We start from the raw sequence: 12,785 nt of genomic DNA, 5'->3' as shown, positions 1-12,785 counted from the left end.
TTTACAATGATTATCTTAAACTCTAGAAGCTTTGTATATTAATTTTATAGATTTTATATAAATTATTGACATTGTGGATATCGTAGTTGACATAGATAAATATATAATTAACATGGTATATATGGAGTATCAGTAGAAAATACAAATTGTATATATGGAGTTTCAGGAAGACAGGGAGGATGCAGCAGCATGCTCAATTGTTGAGTATATGATGCAAGAGGGTATTGAAACAATGGATGACACACCTCCTGAATGGAATGTGCAAAAACAAGGATATAAAGGGAAAGAGACGATGCATGAGGAAAAACAAAAAACTCCTGAAAACGCAGAGAGAAGAATGACTGTCTACCAGGTAAAATAAGTAAATTAACCTTATTACTTTTTAAAAAATGACTGAATTGTTGTTGACATTGCTTGTAATAGTTGTTAAAATGGCTTGTATGTGTAGTTGACAAGCATGTAGAGTAGTAGACATAACTTGTATGTGCAGTTGACAACATATGTATCGTAGTTGACATAATTATATTAGTTATTGATATGGTTAGTATAATATAGTTGACATGATTTGTTATTGTAAGTAACATTAAATTCACTGACAACAGAACCCTATTCCAATCTCTAAGATTCCACTGGCTGAAGCTAGAGAGAGACGGACTCATGCTGAAATGCGACCCAGCCCAGTGCTACGCTCACCATTTGAAATACGAGCTGTGCATATGTAACCAACCCTGAACCTGGATGAAAGAGATATCTACTACTACATAGTAGAAACTGAATGAACAAATGAGTATGTGTAATTTAATTCTTTGAATCACTTTTAAATTTCTACGCAATTGGCATAATTTATGAATGATGTTTAAATGTTGTCTGCACGATTTCATTTCAGTGATACATGTGCTTACACTAATGGCTTTGTTTGGGCAAGCAAAGGAGTGTTTTCATCTCTGAAACCCCATACAGAAATCAGTATAGGTGTAATTGATGTATGGGCAACATACTTGAACTTCAGAGAAAATGAAAGGGCAGAAACGTCACCTCCACGGCTGTTTCTAATAACATCCCCATGTATGAGTAATCTAAACTTATATGAAAACTATTTGAATGACATATTTCACTCACAAAAAATGTTCAATGCAGTATTTGAATATAACAAATCGGGAGCCTCATTGGAATACATTACAATCCAAGAACAACTTTATGTCACGAATTGATCAAGAGACTAGTAGAATACAAGATTTTGATTGGAGAAAAATTGATTTGGTAACAAATTTATTTTTGTACAGAGATCTCACAGTGTCAACAACATAAATTTGGACAGGTGTTGTCAAATTCTTTTCTCTAATATTTTCTGTCATGCTATACAGGTCTTCTTCCCAGTTTTTACAAGTGGCTATTACTACCTTGTGGTATTTTGGATGAAGATCAACAAAATTGAGATAATAGATAGTGTCAAACCACCTAAAGCCAAAGATCCATTGGAAAAGTATACCCTTCATGTTGGAATACTCGAATGTTTTTTTCAATAAAATTGACATTATGATTACATTTTGTTGACATAATTTATGCATCTTGTCGAAATATTTTGTATAAATAGTTTAGTTTAGTTTTTTTTATATATTTGCAGAAAGATATGTTTGAGGCATACTTCAAAGAGAAGAACATATCAGAGCTATCACAAAATATAAAGAAATCTCCATACAAAGTTGTTCCTTTAGATTGGGCCACAAGCACCAATAAAGAAGACAGTGGTATATACTTGATGAGACACATGGAAACTTACTTTGGCAGAAAGGGAAAGGAATAGAATATTGGCTTTTCTCCACGTGGAACAAAGATTCTACAGATACTCAGAGGAAGATATTGCGAAGCGATGCTTACATCAAGGAGCAACAAGAAGTGTATGGATATGGTACGCGTCACTGATGATTGGATGACATCAAACAAGCTTAGATTGCCTGAGTTACAGAACAAGTTCAAGGAATTGTTTAGCTGTAGAAGCAAGAAGTAAACAACTGTTTTATTCTGATTTTGAACAAAAAGTGGTTTGGATATTTGATCTTAAACTGATTTTTAAACCATGCAGTCTATAGAAATATATCAAATGTCAACAACTAGAATTAAATGTCAACAACTATTTTTTCATATGAAATGTAAACAACCAGAATTAAAATGTCAACAACTATTTTTTGTTATCAAATGTCAACAACTTGAATTAAATGTTAACAGCTATTTTTTCTTATTAAATGATAACAACTATTTTTTTTAATAAAGTGTAAGCAACTATTTTTTCTTATAAAATGTCAACAAGAAGTATACAACTATTTTTTTCTTATTTTTTTAATTTGACATAAGTTCTAGCATAATTATAATACAATACATGTCAATAGCTTGAATATAAAATGTCAATAATTTATAGCAAAAATGTCTACAGCTTTTAAATAGGCATCATATAAAATGACAACAATTCAAAAACAAATTTTTTAATTAAAAAACACTTTCCTTCCTTCCTTAAAAACATAGTTAAACAGAGTTGTAATCAAATTTAAAAATCATTTCTCTCATATGTCACTTCAAAACCCAACTCTCTCAAAATAAGATTTATATTAAATTTCTCTCCCAACCACTTTCTCTTAAATCTTCATGCCGATAGAAATTGGAAGTCGACTTTTATTCAATTCCTAACCCTTCATCTACAATATCCAATCAGTTTGATTTATAAACCATTTTATCTCCTGCCTAAAAAATAATTTCTAAAACAATGACAAGGGAATCGATTGACATTCAGGAACCGATTGAGCAGTCGACCGTTGCCGGAAAAATGGCGTCCAATTTGGAGGTCAACACCAAATCGACTGAACCGACTCATTCAGGTTAAAGATTACATTCGTTTTTTAATTGTATGGCTTTGATTTTAGTTTTTTAAAACAAAGTTTGAGTATTCAAAAATTTTATGTTTAGGTTTTCATAATTTAGTTATCTGATGAGTTCGAATTCTGCTTTTTTGGGGGGTTGATTAGCTATGGAAATTGACGAAGGGTCGGAAGCGGGAAATAAAGAAACATAGGAAAAATCTTCTTCGAGTTAAGTACTCCTCCTATATATTTAAATTACTATAATTATTGACATTAAAGGATGTCTGTTGACATAGTGGTGTTGACATTTTGTAGTAGTATCTCAATAGCTATTGACATAGTGTAGAAAACAGGGTATGCTTGCCCTTGTTATATATATGGTTGTTACGATGGCTGACTTATATGTGTACTTGCCATTGTCATATAATTGTTATATATATGGTTGTTATTAACATAGGTAAGGATAATTTCATACAATACCTATTGTCATAGCTATAGACATAGCTATAATAACCAGTTAAGGATTTGTTTGAATAGTTGTATATTAAACCAAAAAGAGTTATTGATATAGATTTATTGTGTTTCATTTTGGATTTATTAACAGAGTATACTTAATGGCCAAACTTATTATTGATATAGATTTATTGTGTTTCATTTTAAACCAGAAAACAGAAAAATATCAAAGCAAAAAAGGAGTACCTCTGTATCTCAGAAAGAGTTAATGAATGTTGAGAAAAAACAAAAGAAAAGTACAGAGAATGAAAAACAGAGTCAGAATGCTGAAAATGTATCTCAAAGGCTTCTAGTGAAAAGGAAGCCTTTGTTTTTTGTTGATGCAATAAGCCAATTTAATGAGGCACGGATTAATTTTGTTAAGGAGATGGGTTTTGAGAGTGTCTTGCATTACAGATTTGATTACATTCCTAGAAGATTAGCATTTTCTTTGTTGAAGAGCTTTGATGAAGAAAAGTGTAAGATAAAGCTTTGTAATGGCAAAAACATTCATATCACGGAAGAGAATGTGGAGCTTGTGTATGGATTTCCAAGAGGTGACATTGCTTAGTGCAGGGACAAGTGGAAAAGTAATGTACCTTTCATGAGGGAGTTAGCAGAGCAATGTGATACGAAACCAACAAACGTGAACCATAAAGCTGTTGAACAGCTTATGTTACCCGATCAGGAAGGAGGACCACAGTTCAAGAGATTGTTCTGCGTCCTATTAGAATCCTCATTGATTGAGCCTTCAATATGTGAAATGATAAAATCTAAGATTGGAGAGATAGTTGATGATTTGGATAATGTTAGAAATATCAATTGGTGTTCATATACAATCTCTGTGCTCAAGTTTGCTATGGAAAATTGGTCGAAGACAGAGAAGAACGACTTTGCAGGACCACTTCCCTTCCTCATGGTATATTTTACATTTTGCATTACATTACTTATTGAAATGACTTGTATGTGTAGTTGATATATCTTGTAATATAGCTGACATAAGTTGTATTAGTGAGTTGACACTACACACTAGTAATTGACATGCATTTTTTAACATGTGCAGCTTTGCTACTTAGATAGAGTTATACAAAACAAGCATCCTGTTCCTCGCTCACTTCCGTTAATGAAAGGATGGAAAAGTGAACATCTTCAGGCTAGAGAAGATAAAGAGATCAGAGAAGGAGTTTTTGGTTTAGAACGTATAAAGAAGAGATATATTTTGGACAAGGAGGAGCAGCAAGGGGAGGGGGAGGAGAAAAAGGAGGAGAAGGAGCACGAGCAGGAGGAGCACGAGGAGGAGGAGGAGGAGGAGAAGAAGGAGGAGGAGGAGGAACATGTACCTCAACCACAGATTACTCCTGACAGTGGGGTTGGGTCTTCCCATAATCTAAAAATACCAAAACATTTCATAAAGAATGTAGTAACAAACATTCTTGACATGAATCGCGAGAAAATCAATCTTGTCAAGACCCTTAAAGAAGCTCCTCAACACATCAAAACTAATTATTTATTCGGAATGTTGTGTGATATGGCTAGATCTTCAGTTGGAAGCCAAACAACGACAATTGAGGCTGTGAATGAGAAGTGTCAACTATTGTCCAAGATGTTTGAGGAAGACAAGCCTGAAACTTTTGATCGCTGGAAAACAATCTCTGAATCAATACTTCTTGCTCAAAAAGAAAAGGAAGCACTTGAAGATTTGGCTGAATTTCCAACTTTCAAAACGCCACGTTTCTTGGATAAAGTAAGTACATCATTTTCTTTACATATGTTTCTCTGAGTTGACGTTAGATTACTCCTGTAGTTTAGATACTAACATTGTAGAACTAATTTACAAGCAGTATGCAGAGCAAGGAAATAGAGAAAATATCCCTACTTCGCCAGTTTCTGATCCTAAAAGGGTGAGCCAAATCCTATCTTTTGTTATTTAGAATCAATTGAAATTAAATTTATATAAATTATAAATTACTAATTGAATAGGCTGCTGAAGAAGGAGAAGGAACAAAAGAGGACACAGTGGTTGATGACAATAATGAATCCGCCTCTCTTATCTTACCACCAGCTGCAGGCCCAACGGATGACGCATATGTTGAAACGAACAAAGAAAAGCAACAGGACAAAGGGAAGAGAAAGAAGAGAATATTGTTAAAGTAAAATAACTAAACTATGATTAAAATGACTGAATTGTTTTTTATATGGCTTGATAGTGAAGTTGACATTTGGTTTTAATTGTTGTTGACATGTTTTTTGTGTAGTTGACATGACTTGAAAGTGAAGTTGACATTTGGTTTTAACTGTTATTGACATGGCTTCTATGTGTAGTAGACATGGCTTATAATTGTTGTTGACATGGCTTATGATTATTTTTAACATGACTTATAATTGTAGTTGACATCGTTCTATGTGTAGTTGACATAGTATGTAACATAGTTGACATGGCTTGTACATGTAGTTGACATGATATGTGTTGAAGTTGACATGACTTGTATGTTCTATTGACACGAGAGCACCATAGTTGACATAATTATATTACTTGCTGACATGGCTAGTATATATATTTGACATAATTTTAATTGTAACTAACATGAATTTTATTGCACTAATAACAAAATGTTGTTCCATTCTGGGAGATTCCAGTGCCAAAAGTCAGAGTGAAAAAGTCTCATGATGAAACGCATTCTGACCCATTCATAGGCTCTCCATTTGACATAAGAGCTGTACATACAAAAACATACCTGGAAGCTAATGAAAGAGATGTCTACTACTACATACTAGAAACAGAAGGAGTAGACAAGTATGCATCATTTAATTATTTCATTGATCTAAAAAATATTTTTTAGTTTTCTGTGCAGTTAACATGATTGAAGAATGTTGTTCTTCATTTCAGAGATGCATGCGTTTATGAGGATGATTTTGCTTGGGCGACCAAGGAATTTTTTTCGTCACTGAAGCCTTGTGAAGAAATTAATGCAGGTGTAATTAACGCATGGGCTTCACACCTGAACAACAGAGAAAAAGTAAGGCCCACAACATCACTTTCACGCTTTTTTCTGACTACATCTCCATGTGTAAGTAATCTTAAATTATAGGTAAATTGTTTGAATCAGACGTCTCCTTAACCAAACTTGTTAAATGCAGAATTTCAATGTAACAAATCGGCCGGATAATTGGGATGGTTCGACAGCAAAAAAGAATTTCATTTCTCAGATAGATAATGAGATTTAAAGAAGACCAGATTTCAACTGGAGAGAAATTGATTTGGTAATAACATCTCAGAATGACATTTACGTAAGAATATGAAAGGTGTTCTTTGGATATCATTTTATCTTTAATGTCATTTTATCTTTCATGTCATACAGGTCTTCTTCCCAGTTTGTGCAAATTTCCATTACTATCTTGTAGTATATTGGATGAAGAAAAATACCATTGAGATAATAGATAACAACAAGCCACATAAAGCTATGGATCCGTTCGAGAAGTATGACATTGATATTGGTTTAATGGTATGCTTTTATCTATGTTATTTACATATTCTCTACATTTAGTTTACTTAATTTCTACATCATGTTCAAATGCTTTGTTTGTGTAGTTTGATTTAGTTATTTATATATTTTGCAGAAAGATATGTTTGAAGCATACTTCATAGAGAAGAAAATGTTAGATAATTCAGAGAATGTGAACAAGTCTTCAATCAACTTTCTGCCTTTAGAGTGGGCCATAAGCACGAACAACAAGGACTGTGGTGTCTATTTGATGAGGCACATGGAGACCTATGTTGGCAAAAAGGGCAGTGAATGGGATATTGGCTTCTTTGGACGTAGTGTAAAGATTCCCCAGATACTCAGGGGAAGGTATTGCTACAGGATGATTTCATCGATTTACAATAACCAAAGGTCGCCGATGTTACAACTGGCTCATGATTGGATGGAAGCAAACATAGAGAAATTGCTTGAGCTAAACAACAAGTACAAGGAGTTGTTTAGTCGTAGAAAGAAGTAAACAAAAAGTGATATTAATGTTAAATGTTGACATGGTTGTACGTGCAGTTGACATGGCTTGTGCGTGTAGTTGACATGGCTTGGAACACAGTTGACGTCGCTTGTACGTGTAGTAATATAATACATTTCAATAGACAGCAAATCAAATGTTAAAAACAAATAAGAAAATGTCATCAACTTAAAAACAAATCTTATAATTAAAAAAAACAACTATTTTTCCCCCTATTTGGCACATGTACTTGAATTATGGTCATATAATACATGTCAATAGACAGTAAATCAAATGTTAAAAACATATAAAAATGTCAATAAACTGTATAAAATGTCAACGACTAAATAATTCTCATATCAATAGCCAAAATATCAAATATCAACTACTAATAAGAAAATGTCAATAACTTGTAGCATATGTTAAAAACTCAAAAACAACTTTGTTTGTTAAAAAAGAACAATTATGTCTACTTTCTGCCACAACCTCTGGCATTATGATCAGTCACTTTATGACACTTTCCACAACGCCTATGAAGTTTACTTGCTTTTTTCAATTGCTTTCTCTATGCTCGACTTAATCCTGCTTTTCTTGTCACTTGCACCTCCCTTTGTACTAACCACCTCTGGAGCACGTGCAGTTATTTCTTCAGGTATAGCAATACCATATATATTCTTGATGGAATCATTTTTATCAACTGATGAAGATCCAGTAATGTCATCAGTAAAAATTTGAGGAGCAATACCCGCAAGCAAATTATCCAATGCAATCAGATGATTTTTATTCTTAAAAGCGCGTTGATATAGACCAAAGTAACGTCCATGACACATGTTACCAATCTGTAGCTTGTCATCTTCGTTATAACCTGCAAACATATAACATGTCAATATCCTATTAAATTATATGAACACTAAATCTGTAACATGTCAACAGCCTATACAGTTTATGTCAACACAAAATTGAAATATACTAAACATGAGTGTTTTTGTTAGATACAGAGAATGTTGGCGTCTTGTTTGAGCAACATATGACAAATCAACTGAAATATCTATAGGAAGCAGTTCACATACCTTTGCCAGACGCACTTTCATCACTCGTGAGACCATGAACTGCCTTCAATAATTCACTTTTCAGCCACCGGTTACCAACATACTTCTCTGGAATATTGTTGACATCTTTGTTTCTGAGGACGAAGAAAAGGTGGTTGCATAGATAACCACACCTTTCAAAGAGTTTACACTCACAATCAAATGATTCAGTCTCTTTCTCATGTGTAACTGTGAAGGTCTTCTTTCTAGTATCAGAAACTTTAAAGACCTCGATGTTCTCCAAAGTGGACATGCTAATCATCCGACAACTCTTATCAGCCTCAGAAATCAATTCTTGTACCACTCTAAACATCCTATCCGTGTATACAGATGCCAATTGTTTCTCAAATGCTAAATCAGTGGCATATTTTGGAGAGATTACATAATCATAATAGTCAAGCCTTTCAGTTTGATTCCTTTGAGCATCAATGGCATTGTTATACTGAAGAGTGAAGTCAGCAAAATTAAACAACGGTTTCGAGTACCTCTTAAAAAACCGTTTTCAGATTCTGAAAAAGATGTTGTTCTCATTAAAGAACCCATAGGAACATCTCTAAAGTAGGCTGGGATCCACATATGTCTAACAGCAAACATGTCCTTAAACCATTTATGATCTTACACACCATATTTTTCAACAATAGCAGTCCATAATATGTCAAACTCATCTGGATCTAACAATTCTGACCAAACACAAGCCTTAAACTCCTTACTAAACTTTTCTCTATCAGAAATAGATTTAGGTATTTTCTCAAACAACTCCTCATAATATGCCACATGCACAAACGATGCCTTGTACCTAATAATACCTTCTCAATTGCAAGCCTCATTCCCCAATCTTGGTCTGTGATTATGATCCTTGACACAGTAAAAAGCCATGAGAATGCATCACAGTTCTCACTGGATACGAAACCAGCTCCAAATGCAATAGGACACCCGTGATTGTCTTTCCCAGTAAATGGACCAAACACCATACGATACCTATTGAACAAATAGATCAACACAAAAATCAACAAATTTTTCATAATAACCAATGCCTCAACTACAGATATATCCTATGTTGACTACTATGTCAACTGCTAAGTCAACTAACTACTATGTATGTCAATTACCAAGTATAATAAATAAACTACATGTTTGTCGTATATGTTGTATCAAATGCTACAACATCTCCAAACATATGGTAATGTTTCCGAGACTCAGCATCAGACCAAAATAAGCTCACTAACTTATTATCATCAGGTGATAATTGATATTTGTAAAAAAAGCCTTCACAAATTCTCTTCTTCTCTTGCATCTGATTTAGGATCATTTGAACATCCACTTCTTTCAGTTTCTCTTTAATATCACGAGAACCATTCCTAACATCATTCAACGTACACCCAACAACATCATAACCACCAAAAAACTCCTTTAATAAGTTGAAAGTTGAAGTAGCACCGATGTTAGCTTTGGTGCAATCTTCAACAAACTTGTGATGAACATCATTCATATTGCGATTTCCTTTCATAAATCGCTTATGATCTTTGTCAACCATAGCATGATTGTGTTCCTCAATGAATTGATGCACATGATAATATTTAACACCACAATCAGAAAAAAAAACTTGAAACTGATCCTTGCTCCACATCCACACCTTTTTGTGCCACGTCTGCGTTTCATCTTTGAAGTTACTTCATCGTCATCTGACACGTTCACATCGTCAGATATAATTACACCGACATCCAACGGATCAACTGTATGAAAACCTTGTCTGTTGCAGACAACATACTGAAAAGTAATAACACCACCACTAGACCTATTTCCAAATCTTTGAAAATCAAAACAAGCCTCTTGAGCTTACTTTTCAGAAAAGGAAATCCCCTCCTCAAGTGAAGAAAATTTTTGACCTTCATAAGGCCTCAACTCAGCCTTGCAAATTGGAATAACAGGTCCTACTACATAATGGGAAAATATGTCAACAACCTAAAACAGATAATGTGAACTAGCATATCTTAACTGACCAACACCTGAATCCAGAATCAAAATCTCAAAATAAGCAGCACCAACATATCATTCATCCTATCATGGACTATCAACCATAGCCATAACCCCTTCCTCCAACAACAAACACCACAGAAGGGGTTCTTCAGACAGGGGAGGGTGCATTTTGCATACAATTATTTTGTATGTCAAAAAAATGTTAACAAAGAGTACAGCTAAATAGAATATTTAACAGGTAACATACATCATGTCTACATATTTGCATTTATATCAACAGAACATCAATTCAAATCAGAACATAATGACAACTATCATATCTTAAATGACCCACACCAGAATCAAAATCTTAAAATATGCAGCACCAACACACCAACACCAACATCTTAGACATCCTATCATGAACCGTCAACCCTACCCATAACACCTTCCTTCACCAACAAACACCACAGCAGGAGCTCTTCAGCAGGGGAGAGTGCATTTTGCATAAAACTATTTTGCATGTTAACAAAGAGTATATCTACCTACAATATTTAACAGGTAACATACATCATATCAACAGATTTGCATTTATGTCAACAGAAAATCAATTCAAATATCAATAACTGTGGATTTATGTCAACAGAGTATAATTCACCAACAAAGTACAAAAATGGCATGTTAATGAAAACCAATCCAAATTACCTTCACCATTCGTCGACGTCGACTCGGAATAAGATGAAGATACCATCAGATAACACCTTAGCTTTTGATTACGAATTGAACTCGAAGCTATAGATGAAAAAGTAAAAAAAACGATTAGTAACAAATTCGACTAGGCATCAACAAATAAAGCATAAAAACATAATCAAAGTCGATAAAATCAACCTAAAAACTTCGGATTCAACCAAACTCCGTCGAATTGGTCGTTTTTTTTTAAAATTGATATGCTGAGGAATCGTCGAAGCAGAGATCGTTGAAATCGTTGAAAGCGTCTGTGTTCTAATTTTTGACTCAATTGAATCAGAAAGCGTTGGAATCAATGGTCTTAGAGAGATCTCTGAGAAATCGCCAATCTCACAGAAGGCTGAAGAACCCTAAACTAAACCACGAAATGACCATTATACCCTTTCATAATAAATTAATTTAGAAGTATTTTTTGTGTGGCAAAATCTGGACCACTCATTTAATTAAAATGAGTGGCTGATGTTGCATCTCATTTCTCAATTAGCCAAAAAAATCTCAATTGATCATGGACCTATATATATATATATATAGAGTCCCATTATTCACAAATCTAGTCTTAAAGACCGAACTAGAGACCAAATTAGGGCCCTTAGATCTAGATTTTAAGGGATGAGATTAAACCATGTTTCATGAATTTCGCTACTTCATTATATAAGCAATATACTTCAAATTATGGGTATTTCGGTCAAATTACATTTAGGGTAAAAAAAATCACCCCTGTTTCTCCTCATTCACCCCGCTCCTCTTCTTTCTCATCTCTCCCGCTCTTTTCTTCTTCAAATCGAAGAATACTTCTCCAAATCGAAGAATTCTTCTACTAATTGACGAATTTTCTACAACAAAGCGACGAATCTTCTTCTACAAAGCGACGCTCATCTTCTACTCCAAATCGACTCTCATGTCTACTGCAAATCGACGCTCAAACGCTGCTTCTCTGCCAAAATCGACGACTCCACAACTTCGTCTTCAAAATGGTTGATACTCGAAAATCTTCGACAGAAAATTCTGGCCGCCAGTTGCGTTCCGGCCGAACTTCTGGTGAAGGTAATACAACTTTGAAGCTTTTCAAAGATCTTACACTTAATTTACTTCATTTACTTCATCTAATTCCTAACTTTGATTCTGATTTTTGTCAAAATAGCACAACAATATACTCGCAAGCATCCGGCTAAATCAAAGACGGTCAAACAAGCAACTCACAAGCTCGATGCAGATCCTGGAACCAAAATTCCAGATCCAGAAGGTAAAACCTAGGATTTAAATTTGTAAAATGAAGTAATAAAACACTATAATGATGTAACAGACTCTAATTATGAACTACATATTTCATGTATTGCATAGTTTTAGGATTTTTGGATTAATCTAAACTGCTGTGTTCTTTCGACATTAATATGAACTACGTATTCTTTTTAATGAAGTAGTAAATTGATAAGATGAAGTAATAAATTATGATGATGAAGTAATATAAATGTTATGTTTAAACAGTAGGGTTTATGACTGAAATGAAGTAATAAAACATTATAATGAAGTAAGTGACTCTAAAAATGAAGTAATAACACTTAATAATGAAGTAACATAGTATTCTAAGTGAACTAAATGGATGATATGTTGTATATTAATTATGTGTTTTTTATGTATATGTAAAACTTCCTCTCCAACTAGG

General features: G+C 33.8%; 1 protein-coding gene across 1 annotated transcript; it reads right to left on the bottom strand.

Moving 5' to 3' along the window:
• Positions 1-7,870: 7,870 nt before the first annotated feature.
• On the bottom strand, positions 7,871-11,089 carry LOC121770496 (protein FAR1-RELATED SEQUENCE 7-like). Its single transcript, XM_042167216.1, has 8 exons — positions 11,081-11,089; positions 10,810-10,920; positions 10,260-10,381; positions 10,091-10,169; positions 9,550-9,968; positions 9,226-9,397; positions 8,402-8,861; positions 7,871-8,196 (listed from the first exon to the last, which is right to left on the bottom strand). Exons 1-8 carry the CDS (start codon positions 11,087-11,089, stop codon positions 7,871-7,873), a joined length of 1,698 nt encoding a protein of 565 aa, XP_042023150.1.
• Between the last annotated feature and the right edge of the window lie 1,696 nt (positions 11,090-12,785).

Source organism: Salvia splendens, chromosome 16 (genome assembly GCF_004379255.2).
Source record: "Salvia splendens isolate huo1 chromosome 16, SspV2, whole genome shotgun sequence".
In the NCBI taxonomy this organism is placed as follows: domain Eukaryota; kingdom Viridiplantae; phylum Streptophyta; class Magnoliopsida; order Lamiales; family Lamiaceae; genus Salvia; species Salvia splendens.
The sequence above is the reverse complement of the archived record's forward strand: the minus strand, read 5'-3'. Positions and strand labels throughout refer to the sequence as shown.

Coding starts and splice junctions, on each gene's coding strand:
- LOC121770496 (XM_042167216.1), bottom strand. Junction 10,382..10,809: donor AGGAAGGTGTTATGGGTAGG/GTTGACGGTTCA, acceptor TATCTGTTTTAG/GTTGTTGACATATTTTCCCA. Junction 9,398..9,549: donor ACAACATATACGACAAACAT/GTAGTTTATTTA, acceptor TTTGTTCAATAG/GTATCGTATGGTGTTTGGTC.